This window comes from Archocentrus centrarchus, chromosome 8 (assembly GCF_007364275.1).
Source record: "Archocentrus centrarchus isolate MPI-CPG fArcCen1 chromosome 8, fArcCen1, whole genome shotgun sequence".
In the NCBI taxonomy this organism is placed as follows: Eukaryota; Metazoa; Chordata; class Actinopteri; order Cichliformes; family Cichlidae; genus Archocentrus; species Archocentrus centrarchus.
The window spans coordinates 29,988,098-30,010,739 of record NC_044353.1 but is presented as its reverse complement, the minus strand read 5'-3'; the positions used below and the strand labels follow the sequence as shown (position 1 = coordinate 30,010,739).

Genomic DNA, 22,642 nt, shown 5'->3' with positions numbered 1-22,642 from the left:
TTTCAGCTCTGACCTCTGACATCAACAAAGCATTTCCTCCCAGAGAACTGCTGCTCACTGGATATTTTCTATTTTCTGAAACACTCAGACCAGCCTGTCTGTCACCAACAACCATTCCACATTTATAAGTCACTTAATCACTTTTCATCCTCCATTCAGGCTGTCTTGTCCATGTCTGTGGGCCTGGATGCATCGAGCATTCAAAAGCTTTACTGTCATTCTTCTCGTGAAAAACACGACAGGAAAGAAATTCAGTTACTGAGGTCCCTCCAGTGCAAGTAAAGAAAAGAAACTATGGACAGTGTACATTTACAAATAAGTAAAATAAATTAAGAAAATAGAATCAAATAAAAACTAACTACAAAAAGAAATAGAAAACAAAATCAGTCTGATGCTTGAGCAGCTCATGTTGTTATTGCACATCATATTGTTATGTGGCACTTGTACGCTGTATTACACAGGCAGTGGTTTTATTGCTACCATTTGATTGGCTGGTTAGATATTTGTGTTAATGAGTGGCTGAACAGGCAGAACAAGCACTTCTATTCAGCTAATTTATTTATTCACATTAAGATCTGGCGGTCTTTGTGGATGATGATGAAAAGATCACATGCACTAAGGTTTGTAAAAAGTCGCCTGTCTGCTGAACTACTTGGAGACAGCTAAGAAACAAAGGCTAAATTAGAGGCTTTCTAGTTTATGGAATCACAGACTTGACTAAATATGAGCTGCAAACACGTGAGATGTTGATTGGGATGACAGCTCCACAGGGATTTGTAACTCATTTGGGATTTTCATACAAAGAGACAAAAGAGGAAGGGACAAGCAGCCTGGCATTGTGATTTGGCAACACTACATGAATAAGGCTTTTTTTTTTTTTTTTACTAAAAGCTCAGTACAGCAGCTGGAGGAGGAGGAGGAGGAGGCACCATTTACAGAATTACAGTGTCTGCTCCTCTTTAAAGGACTGCACCAGTCAGAGCAGTCATGATGGATGTGGGCAGAGGTACTCAAATCCTTTACATAAATGCACCTATCAATACACCTATAGAGGAATAATAGTTCATTAAAAGTAATTCCCAATGATAAATTTGATTTAAAGGCTGTGGCAGAGGGTGCATTCAGATCTTTTACTGCACTACAAGTAAAAGCCCTGCAGGGAAGTTGTTTTTTTTTTTTAAGCATGAACATATAAAGATATTGAATACAGAATGATCATCCCTCCCTCAAATTAATAACTTTAATAATTTCCCAGTTAAAAATATTTCTCTCTGAAAAGTTGTATAAGGTAAGGTAAGGTAACAACCCTGAGCACAGTGTGCCCACAAAATCACACTGCTCTGCTCCTATGACGATGTCTTAACAGACCCTCTGACAGCTTCAGTGCCACTTCTGGTCACAGCGTGTTGCATGAAATGTCAAAGCAACACAACGCAGACCCACGTTTCACACAGATATCACATTAAAGCAGATCACTGAGAAAAGACAGAGGCTTCATGATTAAACTGACCTCTGCATGTCTACACTGAAACAGCACAATTACCATATTTGATAGGCTAAAAATTGATTATGTTTTGATGTATCACACTTTTACTTTTACTTTAATATCTAGATATACTTCTCAAAAAGTTGCTTTGACTTTCATTTTTAAAGCAATTTGTTGTAACTTTAAGAATTTATCTAAAAATGCTTATTAAACCAGCCAGCTTTACTGTGATGCTCTTATTAGTACAAACATCAACTATAATTATTTATACCAATTTTCTTCACTAATTAGTTAATGCAAGCAGTTAAATTAGCTGCTGAATTAAAATAATTGCACAAGAATTTATGTTTAAACTGCAGCAGAAGTAGATTTTGATGTTTATATTGCTTGAAAGTGGAGATAACAGCAGCACCTGCAGATCCTCAATGACCTGAGTCACCTGTTAAATCTTAACAGGACATCGAGGGACAAGTGTAAATAGCCTGTTGAGTCTGAGAAACTGCCTCATGATATAAACACTGACTACATAATTTAGGAAGCTTTCTTTAGACATCTATATTTGGCTGATGTGACAGCAGTGACTGACATGCAGCAGATGCATGGACACCGGAGAGGAGGGGGCTCTGTGGGGTCATGACAGGTCAGCGGGTTAGTGGAATGCTGATAGGAATGCCCTGTGTGACGACCAGGGACCAGAAAAACTGTGGAATGTGAACTGACCAATACAAAAACAATATGACAGAAAAAACTCAGTTACAGTTATGCATCTTTTGGAGAATTAGAAAAATAATCCGAGTTCTGGTGGAAGAAGTTAGTGAATCCTTGGATTTAATAGATGGTCAAACCCTATTTTGCAGCAATAATCTTATTTGCAGCTGCAGATCAGACCTAGAAAATGTTTTCAAAGGATTTTTAAGTCACTCCTCTTTTCACAGAGCTGCTTCAGCTCAGCTTTGTTTATCAGACTCTCTGAGTGAAAGTCTCTCTTTGCAGGATTATGGTCTGTACTCTGATTTTGGTACCTCTCCATCATATTTCTATTATGATGTCCTACATCTTTTAACTTTTGAGTCCAGCTGACAGACAGCCACCCCGACATTATAACTGGGAGAATCAGGTCAGGATATTTTCCACGGCTGACACTCTTCACTTCCAGCAAATGGCAAGGAAAGGTTGCTGGTCGGAAAAGTCAAATGGAAAAAAAGTTCCTTAAATCTGGATTCTTTCTATTGGTCAGTACGAGGTGACTCCTGTGGTTGCAGAAAAGGGGTCCCTTATTCTATAACACTTTCCTGATGACTTTATGGTTACAGCCACTGGTTGTAAGAATTACTAGTTTCTTTGTTTGTTCATTCAGTCACCTGATCTCAACCAAACCGAACAAGCAGGCACCTGAAAACTGAGACAGTGAAACATTCCTGATATCATAGGAACCCTTTGGAGCACTGTCAGATCACACTGGGACAACAATGGTCATGTAAAACACACAGACATCTTTCAAAGACTCAGCTTTATGAATAATCTGGTGTTAAATACAAAACAAATGCAAAGTAGAAGAATCTTCACTCGTGGTGTACGACATTAGTTACAAAATAGATATAGGTACACTTTAATGTACAACATCAAAATGTCCAGTATTGCACAAGTACAATAGTGCAAGCACAATACAGTAGATAGTAAGGTCCTGTACTTCATCTCACTGACACAATTATAACCTATATAATGCAATAAAAAAGCTGTGCTTATTGCATAATTCAGCATTGCCCACAGTAGGGTTGTAAGACTGGACGTATACAGTATAACAGCTGTTTGAGAGAGCAGAGCATGATTTTTTATTTTTTCTGGGCAGCAGTCAAAGGTGGAGGCCTTGGAGGACCGATCTCCGGTTGCTGAAACTGGTTTTTGGGTCATAGAATGCCACCCCAATGAGTTCTGGCACCAGATTTGGCCTCAGTGTAAGACAGTGGGCAAGGGTGGGTATACTTGTATCCCCAGGTTGATGCCTGTACGTTCGGAATTTCCCCATTGGATGAGAGTTTTTTCTTGCATTGGGGATCAGGTCCTGAAAGCTGTTTGGTCTTATGGGCCAAAGTACCTAGCTTTCTTGGACTTCCTGGGCAGGGTGCTGGAAGGTACCCCAGCTTGGAGACTTCAATCCTCGTGTGTGATGACAGTGAAATCTGGAGGGATGTGACTCAGGGGAAAAGCCTTGAATGCAAGCAGTGTTCTGTTATAGAACATCTGTGTTAGCCATAACAAAGACCATGTTTGAGCATAAGTGTAAATGCACATAAACACACTTGGCACCAAGACACCCTAGCTGCAGGTCAATGACCAGTTGATCAGTACTGAATAAGCACACTTTTAAACACACGGTTGTTGTTCCAGTCAGTCACTTCACCTTTGAGTCTGTTCATCTGGCTGCCTTAATTTGTTCTAATCTCGCAATTTACCATCCTGAACCCTTCCTTAGTTACACTGCAATAGACTGCTGGGGGGTTCCCATGATGCACTGAGTGTTTATTTTTCATTCACCTCTTTTCACTCTGTGTTTACACATCACTCTGCATTAAATCATTAGTTATTATCAATCTCTGGCTCTCCTCCACAGTATGTCTTTTGTCCCGTCTCTCTCTCCTCACCCCCTCACAACCAGTCATGCAGATGACTGCCCCTCCCTGAGCCTGGTTCTGCTGGAGGTTTCTTCCTGTTAAAAGGGAGTTTTTCCTTCCCGCTGTCATCAATTGCTGGCTCATAGGGAGTTGTTTTGATTGCAGGGTGTTCACTAAATCAGGAGTTTATGTAAATATATACTCTGCTTAATACCTAAATACTTTCTATATTATCCAGCTCTTCTACAAAAGATGATTTTTTATTTTTATTATTATTTTTATTTTCGAGGGAAGAAAACCCTTTAAAACTATCATCACATACTAGAACTCAAGTACAAATCTCACTTGATTGTTAGTAAGATTAAAATAATACTTTTATGCAATCTAGCAGAAGCATCTCAGGATCACTTCAACTTTAGCAGAATTCATGTAACTAATAAAACTGCAACACCCATCAGTCCTCTCTCTCCCTCGTTATCTTTTATGGTTGAGTCATGTGACCTAAACTCTGCACCTTCTTCTCTAAAGGGGGACTGTGGGATTGCGCTCTTGAAACATCATAATGACCACCACATTCCACATTTCTTCCCTTTATTTTCTCTCTTTTTTTAAAAAAAAATTACAATATTCCATGTTTGGTGTAAATAGTGCCTCCTGCTCTGTTGGCCCTGGTTACATCACAATTTGGTGTGGCCACTTTTCTATATCTGTACATACACATATGTATAAAACCACAGAACACATATAAGAAAAAGAGGAAGTGGATGGCATTACTCTGGATGGCATTACCTTGGCCTCCAGTAACACTGTGGCCCTTTTTCCACCGACCAGGCCAGTATTTGAACGGTTCATCGTTTTTTCCGCTGCGAATGCACTCGGTGCTTGGCCAAAAAACGGGTTCAACTCTGGCACCGCAATCTAGCTGGTGCCAGAGCATCCTGAACCCTTCCTTCCTAGGCCGGGTTCAGCTAGGCCGAACCTAGCTCTGGTGCCAGAGCTAGGTTCGGCCCTAAGGCTGAACCAAGAACGTGTGACGAAAGCAGCAGAAAGGCATGACTCTGCCATCTCAACATAAAGTTTTCTACCACTCTTTCACTGTATGGTGTGTATTACATGAGAAAAGGGATGCGATTTTTATGGCTCTGAATCAGGTTGGGCCCTAAGGCTGAACTTGCTGCTTTGTATCAGTTCATATCACAGATAAAAGGACACAAAGTGCATACTTGTCATCTTACCTGTCATAATCGCTGTCTGTATTTACCTTGTGCCACATACAGATGCTGCAGTAGTTTTGTTTGGACTGTAAAATGTTTGCAGCACAAGAAAGGGGAACGTATTCTCCCACATTTGTGCCCTTTGGCTTTCTTGTCCAGATGAGGACCCACCCACACTCATACTTAAAGGATCTGTTCGCAAAGTGTGGTGGAAATGCAGGCCTGTTCTTAAGTGTTTCACCGGTTCATTGAAACAGACACCAGCACTGGCATGAGCACCAGCACCTCGGCGGTGGGAACGCAGTATGTGAGAAATCTAGAATCATTTTTGACCAGAATATGTCCTTCAATGCAGACATTAAAAAAATATGTAGGACTGCTTTCTTGAATTTGAACAATATTTCTAAAATTAGAAACATCCTGTCTCAGCGTGATGCTGAGAAGCTAATTCATGCATTTATTACTTCTAGGCTGGACTATTGTAATTCCTAACCATCAGGCTGTCCTTAAGGCTCCCTGAAAAGCCTTCAGCTGATCCAAAATGCTGCAGCTGGAGTACTGACAAGGACTAGAAAGAGAGAGCATTTCTCCCATATTGGCTTCTCTTCATTGGCTCCCTGTTAAATCTAGAATAGAATTTAAAATCCTTCTCCTCACCTACAAGGTCTTGAATAATCAAACCCCACCTTATCTTAAAGACCTCATGGTACCGTATCACCCCAATAGCGCACTTTGCTCTCAGACTGCTGGCTTACTTGTGGTTCCTAGGATACTTACGAGTAGAATGGGAGGCAGAGCCTTCAACTTTCAGGCCCCTCTTTCAGCTCTTTATCTCTATTTGAGGATGTGTGGGAATTTCCCCAACAAGTCTACATTTGTTAGATGAATCTGATTGCAGAATTAACACCTCCAAACAAGTGTAAGGTGATGGTTCTCAGTCGGAAAATGGGTGCAGTACCCACCCAGATTGGGAAGGAGTTGCCCCCCCCCCCCCCCCCCCCCCCCCAAGTAAAGTAGTTCAAGTACCTTATGGTCTTGCTCAAGAAAGAGGGAATGAAGTGGACAACTCAGACTTCTGCCAAGCAAAGTGGACTCGGAAAATAAACAAGTGGATGGATGGATGGATTTAATCAGGGTTTGAGAGACTGGTCTGAAAATCAGCACATATTTTCCAGCCTGAGCCCACAGAGGTCTAACATAAATCAAATGTATAAATGACAGAGACTTTTAATGTGTCTCAAGCACAGGCATTTTCATGACATATAACTGACCCACATGTTCAATCATAAAACATTTGGAAACAATGTCTTTGCAGGTTACTGCACACAGTTCATTTGAGCTCCTCACTTTTACAAGGAATTTTGCGACGTTTGTGTTGATCTGCGTGTCGTGGATAGTTGGCTGTCTGGTTAGACGCTGCAGCTGCTTGCAGAAAAAGATAACTTCTCTGCAGGAGCAGCCGGGCCTTCCCTCACAGCTGCAGGGTTTTGGTACAACAACCAAGGACTCCACCACAGCAATGCAACTGCTGGTCTCTAATACTGAATTGTTCCTTTTGATTGTCCCACTGTAGTCCAAAGTGGTGACCAGTATGTTCTTATAAACACAGCGCTTATATTCGGTTACACCATCACGATGTGGCTGGCACCATGAGAGTGTGTCATTCTTCTGCAATGCTGCAATTTCTCTTGGAGTTAAAAATCTTTGAGAGCCACTTCCCAGAGTCACTAAATCTTCTCCAATGTGATTTAATGACTTTGTAGTAACATCACAACTTGTCATGGAACAGAAGAAGTCTTTGATTTCTGTGCTGGCATCCTGAAGGGCAGCACCTCCTTGTCTTATTATCTTCTCATATGAAAAGAAATTCCTGAAAATCTGCAATGAAACTGACTGCGTGCCTGAGTACATCTGCACGAGTCTGCTGTTCATGTCTTCAAACACAAATGCTGAATTGGCCCATAAAAGCCCCCAGTTCCGGACACTCTCGGTAAGATGTGTCAACAAATGGCAGTCGTATGAACAATGCTCGAGTCCATAGAGAGACGGTATCTGAGCTACAAACTGAACCAGACATAACTCTGCACAGTTGAGCTCATCTTGAGAGGCAAACTGGGAGAGGAGGACGTGAAGGGCACAAGGAAGAAGCATCCAGTGCTTGTAGTACAGCGCTGGTAAAACATTCCTCAGTATTACAGGAGAATAGAGAAGAGCAAATGCTCTCCACTCAGAAGCTTTCCAATGCATCCTCTCACTGAGGCGCCTGGGGCTTTGGCTGACTTCATTTGGCGGCTGGATCTCACACAAAGCTTTGTCCAGATCATTTAAATGCTCAACTGTCAAATGGAAATCCTTGCTGGCATAACGAGGGTCAAACCACAGATTGACAAACTGACGGACTACACCGAGACAAAAACAATGCATGTAATCTGGAATAAAGCCTTTGATAATATCAAATGATGGCAAAAGAAGCAGGAGACTTGGACCTTTAACCCCCATTTGACTCTGGTCATAACTATTTCCCATCACTAACTCAGCAAGTTGCACCGTTTCAGGCATGTGTCTCAGGTCACAGCCATCCATCTGAATCGGGTAAACTCTGGTAAAACCCCTGCCCTTTACAACCATCTCCCCTTTGTGGTAGCAAAAACCACAACCAAATTCTTTGTTAAACGGTTCAAAGTTCTGCACCATCGCCCTTGCTACTGCATCACACGTGCATATTTTAGCTGTTACTGTGTTGCGATGCTCGGAGCCGTTCTCGTCTTTCCAACAAAACCCTGCGGTAGATAGTTTCTGAAGCTCGTTGATGAACGGGGTCAAAAAACTCTGAACCCGTGGTTTTCCTCTGCCAAACCATAAGGTGTGCAACAGAACGTTTTTACACCGCTCCACATATGGCAGCTCATTGATGGTACACAGGATGGGCCAGATTGAGTACTTTGATGAGCGGAACACAGGGGAGCCATCGCAATTGAAGGTGAGTGTAATACTGCCATCTTGTCTTTCACTCTTGTAGTCATTTCCAGTGGTGACATCAGAAAAGGAAGCGTCCCTGGTGAAATGCTTCCCAAGCTTTGAGTGGACTCGTGCAAGGAGGTTTCTTAGCTGAATTTCAAGTGGCATAACTAGGAAGTAGTAAGCTTTCAAAATGAGCCCTTTTCTGTTCAAGCTCTGCTGGCACACCCCACACTCATGACCAGGATCCACACCAAGGTAGTTTGTACACCTGGGGCAATAAAAGTGAATCTCTGTCTTGCCATTGTAATCAGTCGAATGCTTCTTTAAAAAACGCAGCGACTTTGGAACACATCCAGGTACAATGAAGTTTAGGAGCTGCAGGAGATCTTTGGTTGCTGCTTTTGACAGGCCGTGTCTCATGATGAATGCCAGGAGAAGCAGAAGGAGGGCTCCCATTGTGACTGAAGAACCGGCATATATCTTCTTCTCTCCATTGAAGACCTGCTCCTAGTAACACATGACAGGCCAGAAATATGCCTTAAAAGCTAAATATGGCAGAAATGAATGAAAATATCATTATTTCTAATGTTTAAAAAAAGTAACAAATAAAAACTAACTGTCCAGTCATCTTCTGTAGTTTCATCTGCAGATGAAGCAGAGCTAGTCTCTCCTCGGTGCTGTAATATAGAAGAGAAAGACATATAAAAGGTATGTTTCTGGTAGGTGCAGGAGAATGTTTAGCATAGTTCTTAAACAGTCAAGGTCATGAGTAGGGCTGCAACGATTCATTGAGTAACTTGAATAACTTGATTGCAAAAAAATCTTCAAGGTCAATTCTTTGCTTTCATGTTTTGTTTAATCCATGTAAGCGCAGGTACTTCTCTCACATTCATGACTAAAAATAGATCTCCAACAGAAGCATAGTTCACAGCAGTGAAGATGATGCTGTCATAGTTTAATGTGGCGTCTTCTCTTTGCTGTCTGTGTTACCGTGATCACCATTAAAACCTTTACTGGGAAAAAGCTGATGGTAGTCCTAAATCAAACCATCTGTTCAACAAGAGCAAAGATGAAGAAAAGTGAAGGTTTTAGCTGCTCCCATCCACTGCAGTTTGTTTTACACAGCCACAAATCTACAGCGGCAGTATAGATGTTACAATAAAAGTGTTTGCATCCAGATGAACGATGACAGCTTTCCGCTTTAGACTCAGGGGTGAGTCTAATGCGGGGCATGGTGTACTATGCCATATTTATTTCAAGGGTTTGGTAATGTTATTCTGCAGATTTAGATTAATATAAAGCATCAATAAATTACATTAATTAAATTGTATTAATATTTTAAAATTCGAAATATTTTTTTCTTTTCCCCACAGGATGGTAAAACTCTGAGCCACTGACCCATTGCTGTTAGACTGGACACTGAATTATTATTAACATTAATTATTACTTTGTCAGAAGCACAGGGCAAACCTCAATTCAGAGGATGCTGATATGCTCACTTTTCTTCACTGCAGCTTTTAAAGGCTTACAGACACACATACTCACTCATACACTATCACACGCATACATACACACACTGACATGAGAACACACCGATCTACCCCATCCACGAGATATTATACTGTCAGAACTCCTGTTATAAGACAGCCTTAATTTGGTTTTATGTATACCTTATTTTATTGTCAACCTGTCAAAGGGTGTACTCTGCCTCTTACCCAGTGATAGCTGCGACCAAGGACAAAAAATGCAGACAATATAAACACAAGGGGAAGCAAAACTGAACACAACACACAGGTAACAGGAGACTAGGAAAATAAAACAGGAAGTGAATAAACAGCAGCACATAAACACAGACTTGCCATATGAGCAGGCTGGCACACTGAGGGCAAAACATAACTAAACCACACACAAGACTTGGGTAACTAAACGAATAAAGCCTGAAGGTACAAATAAACTAAAACAAAGAACATAACCCATAACACAGCAAAACCAGAAAATGTAACAATACAGGAATCTCTACAGGAAAACAAAACTCAAATTTACAGTTCAAGAAGTCCAACCTAAAACGCTGGGTCAACAAACCCAGGATCATGACACCAGCCCCCCTCAACCCTGAACTGGATAAGCGGAAGAAAATAGATGGACAGATTACAGCATTTGTTATTATTTATTTTTACATCCTAGTCAGATGCCTGACCCACAGCTCCTTTCAATGTAGAGGAGTAGCAGCTGAGCCCCTGTTGAATGACTGCACTCTTCACCCTATCTCTAAGGGATAGACCAGCCACCCTAAAACTAATTTCCTCCACTTGTATCTGCAATCTTTTACTTTCGGTCATTATCCAAGCCCCATGACTATAAATCGACAGCTTCGCTTTTACACTCAGATCTGTCTTCACCATGACGGACCATTGCACCACCTGCATCACTGCATCTGCAGCCTCAATCAGTCTGTCAATCTCCTGCTTCCATCTCCCCTCACTCGTGAACAAGACCCCAAGATACTTAAACTCCTCCATGTGGGGCAGGATCTCGTTCCTGAGAACTATGGCCTCAGCCTTGGAGGCCCGCCGCTTCACATTCGGCTGCAAAATGCTCTAGTGCAAGCTCAAGGCCACCACCTGAAGAAGCCAACAGGACCACATCATCTGCAAAAAGAGTCAATGACATTCTGAAGTCATAAAGGTGGAAGCCTTCTGCCACTTGGCTACACATAGAAAGTCTGTTCATTTGCCTTTGACACCATTTCTCATACCATCCTTCTTTCACGTCTATCCAGCTATCTCTGTCTCACTGGCACTGTATACGCTTGGTTTCAGTCCTACCTCTCCAACCAAACAGTGTGTTGCTGTGGGAGGCTCCCGCTCCACCTCTGCTCCAGTTAACCACGGTGTGCCTCAAGGTTCTGTGCTTGGATTCCTTCTCTTCACCATCTACATGCTCCCCCTTGGTCAAATCATCGGCCATCATGGTCTTGGCTTCCATTTCTATGCTGATGACACACAACTCTATCTTAGTACCAAACTCTCCACCCAGCTCCCCCCACAATCACTTGTCATCTGTTTGCATGAAATCAAAGCTGGATGTCATTTAATCTACTCAAGCTTAACAGTAATAAAACAGAGCTCTTGGATGTGGCCCCCAAATTCTGGAAGTTTGGAGATCTACTCTTTGACAAAGATCGTTCCTCCATCTCACCATCACCAGACATTCACAACCTGAGTATCGTCCTAGACTCCAAACTTTCATTCCAGACTCATATTAAATCTGTCACCAAAACAGCCTTTTTACCACCTAATGAACATCTCTAGACTTCGGCCTTTACTTACTGACTCTGTAGCAGAGACCCTTATCCATTCTTTTGTCACCACATGACTGGACTACTGTAATGGGGTCTTTAGGGGGGAGAATGTTTAGTATGATTTTTAAACAGTCAAGGTCCAGGTCTAGGGCTTGCAGCTGCCCACCTACAGTTATCACAAATGGGAAATTAGCTACAGAAAGCAACACCTTTTGTAGCAGGCTTTAAACCTGCCTTTTCTGCTAAGAAGCTGGGCATTTCAACATGGAAGTCTGTGGGGAAGTGGCAACCTCCAGTCCGTGAAAGTCTCCACAGACTCTCATGTTAAAATACCCAACTTTCAGTGTGCACATACTTTACCATTTCATGGTCTGGATCTCCTCCTCTGGTCTCTGCTATCCCAGCTGACAGATGACTGGCCTACAATTCAGAAAAGGAAGAGTGATGAGCATCCTGAAGTTGTCATTTTACTATCTTTAAAATCCTTTTCACTTCTTGCAGCTTCACATACCCTAGGATCTTCATCTTCATCAGAATCAGAAGAATAAGTATCAGTATTACCATCACTGCAGACGCCGTTATCTCTCCCAAGAAGCTGTCATGGATTTTAGCAGGAAAACATCATGAATAAAACTTTTTCTTTCAAAATCTAAACAACTTCTCCATGCACACACTTGACCACACGTGGCAAACTCAAAGAGTTCTCATTTAGTATTTTGCTATCTCCTCTAATGCCAGTATTGTTGTGCATGACTAAATGGTATCGTTTTGGTAATTGTTTTGAATTTGTTGAGGTATTTATGTTACTCATATATATATATATATATATAAAATCCCAGCTCGCCCCTACAGGCGGTCTATTTTGCCCTCCAAGCTCGGGTCCTCTACCGGAGGCCTGGGAGCTTGAGGGTCCTGCGCAGTATCTTAGCCCCGAGTGTTCCGATTACCACGGGGACCACTGTTACCTTCATCTTCCACATCCTTTCCAGGTCCTCTCTGAGCCCTTGGTATTTGTCGAGCTTCTCGTGTTCCTTCTTCTTGATGTTCCCGTCACTTGGTATTGCAACGTCTATCACCACGACTTTCTTCCTTTGTTTCTCCACCACTACGATGTCCGGTTGGTTAGCCACCACAAGTTTGTCTGTCTGTATCTGGAAGTCCCACAGGATCTTAGCTCTGTTGTTCTCAACCACCCTTGGGGGCGTGTCCCATTTTGACCTCGGGACTTCCAGGTCATACTCGGCACAGATGTTCCTATATACTATGCCGGCCACTTGGTTATGGCGTTCCATGTATGCCCTGCCTGCTAGCATCTTGTACCCTGCTGTTATGTGCTGGATTGTCTCATCTCTGCACAGCCGGAACCTGGGGTCCTGCCTGGTGTGGTACATCCCAGCCTCTACTGATCTTGTACTTAGAGCTTGCTCTTGTGCTGCCATGATTAATGCCTCTATGCTGTCTGTTAGTCCAGCCTTGTCCAGCCATTGGTAGGATTTCTCTATGTCAGCCACTTCTTCTATCTGCCGGTGGTACATGCCGTGCAGAGGCCTGTCCTTCCATGATGGTTCCTGTTCTTCGTCCTTTTCTTTCTCAGGTTTCTGCTGCCTGAGGTACTCACTAAGCACATGATCCTTTGTGGCCATCTTCCTGATGTATTCATTGAGCTTCATTGTTTCATCTAGGACAGTGGTTCTGACACTCACTAGTCCTCGGCCACCTTTTTTTCCACTTAGCGTACAGTCTCAGGGTGCTGGATTTGGGGTGAAACCCTCCATGCATGGTAAGGAGCTTTCTTGTCTTAACATCAGTGGCTTCCATCTGTCCTCAATGTCTGCAATGTTGCCTTCTGGTAGTGTAATCCCCTCAGTTCTGACTACTTTTCCTCTCTTAGTTATCATCCGACTACACTTCCTCCAGTCTGAATGACATGCCGATATCATTGCTGTAGATCCTGGTGGTATGGATCAGCGAATCAATATCCCGTTCACTCTTAGCATACAGCTTGATGTCATTCATGTACAGGAGGTGGCTGATGTTTGCTCCATTCCGTAGTCGGTATCCATAGCCAGTCTTGTTGATGATCTGGCTGAGGGGATTCAGGCCTATGCAGAACAGCAGTGGGGACAGGGCATCTCCTTGGTAAATCCCACGCTTGATGTTGACTTGTGCAATGGGCTTGAAGTTGGCCTCTAGTGTTGTTCTCCACATACCCATTGAGTTCTTGATGAAGGCTCTTAGGGTCCTGTTGATCTTATACAGTTCTAGGCATTCCAGGATCCATGTGTGCGGCATCGAGACATAGGCTTTCTTGTAGCCAATCCAGGTGCACAGGTTGGTCAGCCGGGTCTTACAGTCTTGAGTGACTGCTCTATCTACTAGTAGCTGGTGTTTTGCTCCCCTGGTCTCTCTGCCTATCCCTTTCTGGGCCTCGCTCATGTATTGTGCCACATGCCTACTCATCTTAGTTGCTATGATGCCTGACAGGAGTTTCCATGTTGTACTGAGGCAGGTTATGGGCCGGTAGTTGGATGGGACTGGGCCCTTCTGGGGGTTCTTGGGGATCAGGACCGTCCGGCCCTCAGTCAGCCAATCTGGGTGTGTCTTAGCCTCTAGCAGCTGGTTCATTTGTGCTGCCAGGCGCTTGTGGAGTGCAGTTAGCTTCTTTAGCCAGTAGGTGTGAATCATATCAGGGCCTGGTGCTGTCCAGCTCTTCATGTGTGACACTCTTTATTGGATGTCTGCCACTGTGATGGTTACTGGGTCCTGTTCAGGGAGGTTGCTGTGGTCTGCTCTTAGATCCACTAGCCACTGAGCATTGGTATTGTGTGACACATCCTTCTCCCATATGTTCTTCCAATACTGCGCCGTCTCCAGCCTTGGTGGGGGTGCTATTCTCATATTGTTCCCCTGCCACTGAGAGTATACCTTGGATGGTTCGGTGGAGAACATCCGGTTTATTTTCCTGGCTTCTATCTCCCTGGTATACCTCTTCAGGCAGTTAGCCAAGGCTGTAAGTCTTTGCTTGGCAGTCTCTAAGGCCTCAGCTCGTTGTACTTCTTAGGCACTGCTTTCTTCTTCATGCCACGTTTCTGCAACTCTGAGAGCTTCCCTCCGTGCTGCCTTGATCTTAGCCTCCAATCGTTTCTCGTCCTTAGTGCTGTTCATCTTATAGCCAAGAATCTCAAGGATCACATCTCCTAGTAGGTCTTCAGAGAGTACTTCACATAGGGTTTATATATATATATATATATATATATATATATATATATATATATATATATATATATATATATATATATATATATATATATATATATATATATATATATTCTTCTGATTAATTAAAGCATATCAATAAACTACGTATGTCTGGTCCCGATTTGCAAGTAAATTCGACACCCCTGCTTTACCGTTTCATGGTCTGAATCTCCTCTTCTCTTGTCTGCAGTCTCAGCAGACACATGACAGGCCTAAGATTAAAAAAAAAATGGTTGTGTGAGTGTGATATGATCAGATCCAACATTTATATACAGTCACCATAGGATCTTCATCTGTACCTTCAGTATTAGTAATAGATGAGGTGTTTATCCTATCAATATACACTATATTGCCAAAAGTATGCACTTGTCTGCCTTCACACACATGAACTTGAGTGACATCCCATTCTTAATCCACAGTGTTTAATATGAGGTCAGCCCACCCTTTGCAGCTATAACAGCTTCAGCGCTTCTGGGAAGGCTTTCCACAAAGCTTAGGAGTGTGTTTATGGGAATTTTTGACCATTATTCCAGAAGTGCATTTGTGAAGTCAGATAATGATGTTGGATGAGAAGGCCTGGCTCACAGTCTCCGCTCCAATTCATCCTAAAGGTGTTCTATCGGGTTGAGATCAGGACTCTGATCACGCCATTCAAGTTCTTTCACACCAAACTCGCTCATCCATGTCTTTATGGACCTGCTTTCTACACTGGTGTGCAGTTATGTTGAAACAGGAAGCGTCCATCCCCTGAAATTGTCCAAAATGTATTGGTATGCTGAAGCATTAAGAGTTCCTTTCACTGGAACTAAGGGGCTGAGCACGACTCCTGAAAAACAACCCCACACACCATAATCCCCCACTCCACCAAACTTAACACAATGCAGTCAGACAGGTACCATTCTCCTGGCAACTGCCAAACCCAGACTCTTCCATCGGATTGCCAGATGAAGAACCGTGATTCATCACTCCAGAGAATACGGCTCCACTGCTCTAGAGTCTAGTGCTCTAGTGCTTTACACCACTGCATCCAACGCTTTGCATTGTGCTTGGTTATATAAGGCTTGGATGGAGCTACTCAGCCATGGGAACCCATTCCATGAAGCTCTCTACACACTGTTCTTAAGCTAATCTGAAGGCCACATGAAGTTTGGATGCTGCCGAAAATTGGTGACCTCTGTGCACTATGTGCCTCAGCATCCGCTGACCCCACTCTGTGATCTTACGTGGTCTACCGCTTCATGGTTAAATTGCTGTCGTTCCCAATCACTTCCACTTCATTATAATATCACTAACAGTTGACTGTGGAACATTTAGACCCTGTTTACATGAAAACGATCAGCTGGAAACAGTATTGTTTCTCAGTTTCGTTTTTGAAAAGTAATGCATGCAGATGGCAGTGTTTTAAAAATTATCACTGTTCACACAGAACAGCAAGACATTGAAAGTGCTGTGATTTCCATGCCAGGCCACAAGTTTATGTGTGTTGTGTCTCTCTGGGTTTTTAACTGAAAAAACAATGATAGAGTTCATTTATCCTTTTCTCTCTAACATTCAATATTTATTGCATTAAAAGATTTGACCTTTTTATGGTTTGAATTTCCCCTTTTAACATCTTTTGGCTCAGTAGAACCATGACCAGCCTGAGAGACAGAAAAAAGATGAATCAGGGCATCTGGATATTACATATGCTAATTTAAAGACGTGAAACATCAATCTGTAGCTGCACCATCAGCACAAACGTGTTCTTCTAAACAGGAAGCTTGCATGGATTTAACAGGATTATTATCATTATTGTGAGGACAAGATTTGTATATTACGCCTCTTAATCTGCAGGTTTTTTTAAAACTTTTCAAATCTCACATGCTGATACAAAGAATCAGTGGTAGGATAACAATGGCAAAATTAATTAAAGCCGCAAGCGGCGATGAGCGGGCCCTCGCACCCGGCGCGCGTCGACCCCTGGCGCGCTCCCGCCAAGCCGCGCGTCGACCCGTGGCACGCTCCAGCCGAACCGCGCTCGGAGGTTCTCGCAGACGAGAGAGTAGCTGGCTCACCCGGCTGCTGACGGCTCAGCAGGCTAGCCGTACTTCGCGTCGATCGTCTCCCGCTCCCACTAGGTGGCGTCGGTGAGTGCCCACTAATTAATATGTCACAATGCTCTATGTAATGCCTGCAGCCATCAATGAAACTGTAATGACCATAGGATGATGAGTATCAGTGTCCTACTGATTTCCTGTTGCCACTAGGTGGCGTTATGAGTGTGAAACAAAGCTGATAGAGGGGTGTGTCCAGTCTCCCTTACCCTCCCATTAAGCCTGTGAAGTTTGAGGCACATCGGACAATGTATGTCAGAGATGTAACAATTTGGTGCACTGTGGTATATGAGTAAAATCCCACATTTAGAGGGTTGCTACGGCAACAGCGTTCAATATTCTACAAAACCATGAATATCTTTTGATGGGCTACTTGTGTAGATGATCTGGAGCCATTTTGGTGTGACTGGATGAAAAGCTGTAGTAGAAGATGATTCAAATAGCAGGCCTGAAAAATGTGAGAAATGCTGCAAAAATGAAACCTTAATTAGAACATGTCAGGCTTCCTGTTGGATTTCGGCTATCGGTCCAAGAGACTTTTTTGTACGTCTTAGGATGTTACTTCAGCATGCACGATTTCAGGTACACAGACCAAGCACTGCCCTGGGGCTGATGTTTAGAACCTATCTGGGCCTGAAATGGAAAAAAAGTCCAAATTCAGAGGGTTGCTACGGCAACACCGTTCAATATTCTACAAAATCATGAATATCTTTTGATGGGCTACTTGTGTGGATGATCTGGAGCCATTTTGGTCTCACTGGGTCAAATGCCCTAGGAGGAGTTGAGGCAAAAAGGCCTGGAAAAGGCGAAAAATGCTGCAAAAATGACACTTTAAAGTGAACGTGGCTGACTTCCTGTTGTGTTTCGGCTATCGGTCCAAGAGACTTTTTTGTAGATGTTAGCATTTTACATCAGCAGGCACATTTTCAGGTACATAGAGAAAGCACAGCCCAGGGGCTGATGTTTAGAATCTCTGTGAATTTGAAATTGAAAAAAGTCCAAATTCAGAGGGTTGCCATGGCAACACCGTTCAATATTCTACAAAACCCTGAATAACTTTTGATGGGCTACTTGTGTAGATGATCTGGAGCCAATTTGGTGTCACTGGGTGAAATGCCCTAGGACAAGTTCGTTCAAATAGCAGGCGTGGAAATCGCAAAAATTGACACCTTCAATTGAAGATGGCCGACTTCCTGTAGGGTTTGGGGTATGGGTCCAAGAGACTTTTTTGTACGTCTTAGTATGGTACATGAGCATGTACATTTTCATACATGTAGATAAAACGTAGCTCCGGGGCTACTCAAAAAACTTGCTATTTTAAGATATTCCGAGCTGCCACTAGGCGGCGCTCTAACGTTTATGGACTTTATGCATATGAGTGTGTTCAGGGCAGCATGCTTATCACACCACTGAAGTTTGAGCCAGATTGGGCAAGTTGGCTTTGAGTTACAGCCATTTTTGTGTTCATGGCGAATCATCGAACTTTGCCGTCCCATAAGGGTCACGCCCTTTTGTCAAAAACTCACAGTTTTGAAAACACAGTAAGTCCAACTTCTTAAGGCTTTCCAGGTGAAATTTGAGATGGTTCTGCTAAACCACCTTGGAGCTGGACCTCCAAGTGTAAAATATGACATTTCCTGTTCCCACTAGGTGGCGCTGCGACTGATATTAAATATTGTCATATGTATGTGTTCAGGGGGGCACCCTCATCCTACTGGAGAAGTTTGATGCACATTGGATCATGTAGGTATGAATGAGAGGCAATCAAAATTTCATGGCGAATGATCAAAGTTCAAAGGGGCATAAGGACCCCTCCCCCTTGGCAAAAACTCACCATTTTCGAGATTTAGATTCCCCTGGGGGTGCAGGTTAGACAAACCAAATATGAAGATGATAACGTCTAAAACCTCTGAGTTATTAGAAAAAGTGTGAGGGCTGCAAATCGCCAAATTTGCATAATTAATTCAAAATGGCGGACTTCCTGTTGGGTTTAGGGCATGGCTCCAAGAGGATTTTTTGTGCGCCTGGACATGATATACATGTGTATGAAGTTTCATTCATGTACGTGAAACACAGCGGTGGGGCTCCAGTTTAGGGGGCGCTAGCGAGCCATTTGGGCGCGCCCTTGCCCGAGCCCATTAAAATACTTAAATTTTCACCAGGTGTGACGCATGTGCAAAGTTTCATGAGTTTTTGAATATGATAAAGCCCCCAAAAAGCCAATTCATTTGCCTGAATAATAATAATAAAAAAAAAAATAATAATAATAAACGAAGCAATTACAATAGGGCCTTCGCACAGTTCGTGCTCGGGCCCTAATAATAATAATCTTGATGCTTATTATTATTACCAAAAATACAGGAATATACACTGACCAGCCACTTTGTTAGGTACATCTGTTCAACTGCTTGTTAATGTAACTATTTATCAGCCTCTCAATGAATTTAGGCATGTAGACATGGTCAAGATTATCTGCTGAAGTTCAAACTGAGCACCAGAATGGGCAAGAAAAATGATTTAAGTAACTTTGAATGTGGCATGATTGTTATTGCCAAACAGGCTGGTCTGAGTACTTCAGAAATTGTTTATCTACTGGGATTTTCCCACATAAACATCTCTAGGGTTTACCGAGAATGGCCCAAAACAGAGAAATTATCCAGTGAGCAGCAGCTCTCTGGGAGAAAATGCCTTTTTGATGTTAGAGGTCAGAGGAGGATAGCCAGACTGTTTCAAACCAATATGAAGACAACAGTTATTATCAGGCTGTCCTAAAAGCTCCCTGAAAAGCCTTCAGCTGATCCAAAATGCTGCAGCTAGAGTACTGACAGGGACTAGAAAGAGAGAGCAGATTTCTCCCATATTGGCTTCTCTTCATTGGCTCCCTGTTAAATCTAGAATAGAATTTAAAATCTTTCTTCTCACATACAAGGTCTTGAATAATCAGGCACCATCTTATCTCAAAGACCTCATAGTCCCATATCACCCCAACAGAGCACTTCGCTCTCAGACTACTGGCTTACTTGTGGTTCCTAGGATACTTAAGAGTAGAATGGGAGGCAGAGTCTTCATCTTTCAGGCGCCTCTTCTGTGGAACCAGCTTCCAGCTTGGATTCAGGAGACAGACACCCTCTCTATTTTTAAGATTAGGCTTAAAACTTTCCTTTATGATCAAGCTTATAGTTAGGGCTGGATCAGGTGACCCTGAACCATCCCTTAGTTATGCTGCTATAGGCCTAGGCTGCTGGGGGCTTCCCATAATGCACTGTTTCTTTTCATTCACCTTATTTACTTTGTTTATACTCAACTCTGCATTTAATCATTAATTGATATTAATCTCTGGCTCTCTTCCACAGCATATCTTTCTCCCTCCCCTCAGCCCAACCGGTCGCGGCAGATGACTGCCCCTCCCGGAGCCTGGTTCTGCTGGAGGTTTCTTCCTGTTAAAAGGGAGTTTTACCTTTCCACTGTCACCAAGTGCTTGCTCACGGGGGGTCGTTTTGACTGTTGGGTTTTCTCTGTATTATTGTAGGGTCTTTACCCACAATACAAAGCGCCTTGAGGCGACAGTTTGTTGTGATTTGGCGCTATATAAATAAAATTGAATTGAATTGAATTGAATTGAATTGAATTGAACCACTTGTTGCAACCAAAGTATGCAGAAGAGCATCTCTTCTGCGCAGCATGTTGAACCTTGAAGCAGATGGGCTACAGCAGAAAAAGACCACACTGGTTACCTCTCCTGTTAGCTAAGGAAACTGAGGCTACAGTTTGCACAGGTTCACTAAAACTTGACAACAGAAGATTGGAAAAAAAAAACATCGCCTGGTCTGATGAGTCTTGATTTCTTCTGCATCATTTGGATGGTGGATGGTACCTAAAAAATTGGCCCGTGAGTGTGTGTCTAATTACTGAAGGCAGAGAAAAGTTGACTGGAGCCCAACAAACGTTTGTGTCTGATCTGGGGATGAATGCAGTACTTGTTGAAATGCTAAGTACCCCCAAATATACCTATATATATATATATATATATATATATATATATATATATATATATATATATATATATATATATATATATATATATATATATATATATTTGTGCAATTTGTGGTAATAGGGGCAAAAGTCAAAAGGGCAAAATGACAGAGGGCATATTTCTACTTCATTGCTGTGATATACTGAACCACCAAGTTTTTTTTTTTTTACCAGTTATCAGAAAGCTGTGAGTTATTGTAATCAGCGCTAAGAAGCTGGATGATGCAGACGTGTATTTCTGCATGATTTGCTGTTTGCACACAGATTATTAACGTTACCTCCTCACTGAGCTTTCTCTTTGCAGTCGTCTTTGTAGGGCGCCCACTTCTCGGCAGAGTGGCCACTGTATTGAATCGTCTCCATTTATGCACAATATTCCTAACTGTGGAGTGGTGAATGTCCAAAGTGCGTGCGATTACTTTATAACCTTTTCCAGCTTTGTGCAAATCAACAATTTCCGCTCGTAAATCTTCTGAGAGCTCCTTTTTGCGAGGCATGACTAACGTGAACGGGAAAATTACATCTATTTGTTGTGGGATTCCGCCACCAGGAAGCGCTCCCTCTGCACCGGAAGTGTGTTTTTTCCCCCACCACTTAATAAAGCATCAACTATGTTTGGCCTTATGACAACCTAATAACGTGTTAAAATAACAAGGTAAAAACTGCAACGGTTAAATAACCATAAAAAAACTAATTTAAACCCGTTTTTAAATCCCACTCTTTTCTTCTTGACTGGCAAGAATTAACCAGGGTAGGTCAATTATTTATAGGGTCATTCCATATGAACTCAACCAATGGGTCCCCAGGTCACCATCTCAGATTTGAGTGAAAATTAGAGATAATGGAGGGTGCTTTAGGTTAAAAAAACAAACAAACCTATATTTCAAATGATTATGAAACAAAGAAGGAGATGAGAAAACAAGTAGAACTTTTGAGAAAATGTAGTTAAGATATGTAAAATTATGTTGACCAAGTGGCATTACCTTGGGCAATTGCCCAGGTGCCCGACAGGACAGGCAAAAACAAGCGGAAAAGTCTTTTTTTTTTTTTCACCCGGAACCCTTTTCTGAGTCCTTTAATTGCAATTTTATGCTTTCTACAGAGCTAATCATCCCCAAACACACACAGCTGTCATGAAATAATAGGAATGTGGCATTAAGTGTTCTCTGAGAGAGATCCTGGCATCATGGGATGATTCTGAAATCTGAATGTTGTATTTTCACCTGTAAAAATACTGTTTTTAAGGGGTTAATTACTTGAGAAAGAGAGAAGATACAACATTTATGATGCCAGATTCTGAAATTCTGGGCCAAAATTACCCAGGACACCCATTTTCAGGCTAAGCATATTATTCATGTGGGAGATATTGCCTGTTGAATTATTAAAAAATTGAAAATCATGATTCACAAGGTCAAATATAGGGCATGGCACCCAATGTGCCAGGCCAATGGGCCATATCTCAGAAACCCTTTGGAGCTGAGGCCTATAATTGTGCATGTGTTCATTATACACATAGAGGTACTTTCACAATAATTTTCACTCAAATCTGAGTCGGTGACCCGGGAAGGATTTTGAATTTTTGGTTGAATTCACATGGAATGACTCAATAGTCTATTTAATCCAATAGTTCAGTGTAACACTGCTTGTTAGAGAAATCAGAAAATGTTTTCATGAAATTCCAT

General features: G+C 42.4%; 1 protein-coding gene across 2 annotated transcripts; it reads right to left on the bottom strand.

Annotated features, from left to right (window-relative positions):
- Positions 1–6,476: 6,476 nt before the first annotated feature.
- On the bottom strand, positions 6,477–21,495 carry LOC115783947 (uncharacterized). 2 transcript variants are annotated; one of them, XM_030734959.1, is made up of 7 exons: positions 21,239–21,495; positions 16,413–16,472; positions 14,985–15,044; positions 12,086–12,169; positions 11,935–11,994; positions 8,891–8,950; positions 6,477–8,780 (listed from the first exon to the last, which is right to left on the bottom strand). In XM_030734959.1, exons 1-7 carry the CDS (start codon positions 21,455–21,457, stop codon positions 6,540–6,542), a joined length of 2,784 nt encoding a protein of 927 aa, XP_030590819.1. In that variant the 5' UTR covers positions 21,458–21,495; the 3' UTR covers positions 6,477–6,539. The 2 variants fall into 2 exon arrangements, with proteins under 2 accessions (XP_030590819.1, XP_030590820.1); XM_030734960.1 differs by lacking the exon at positions 16,413–16,472 and having other exon boundaries at positions 6,478–8,780.
- Between the last annotated feature and the right edge of the window lie 1,147 nt (positions 21,496–22,642).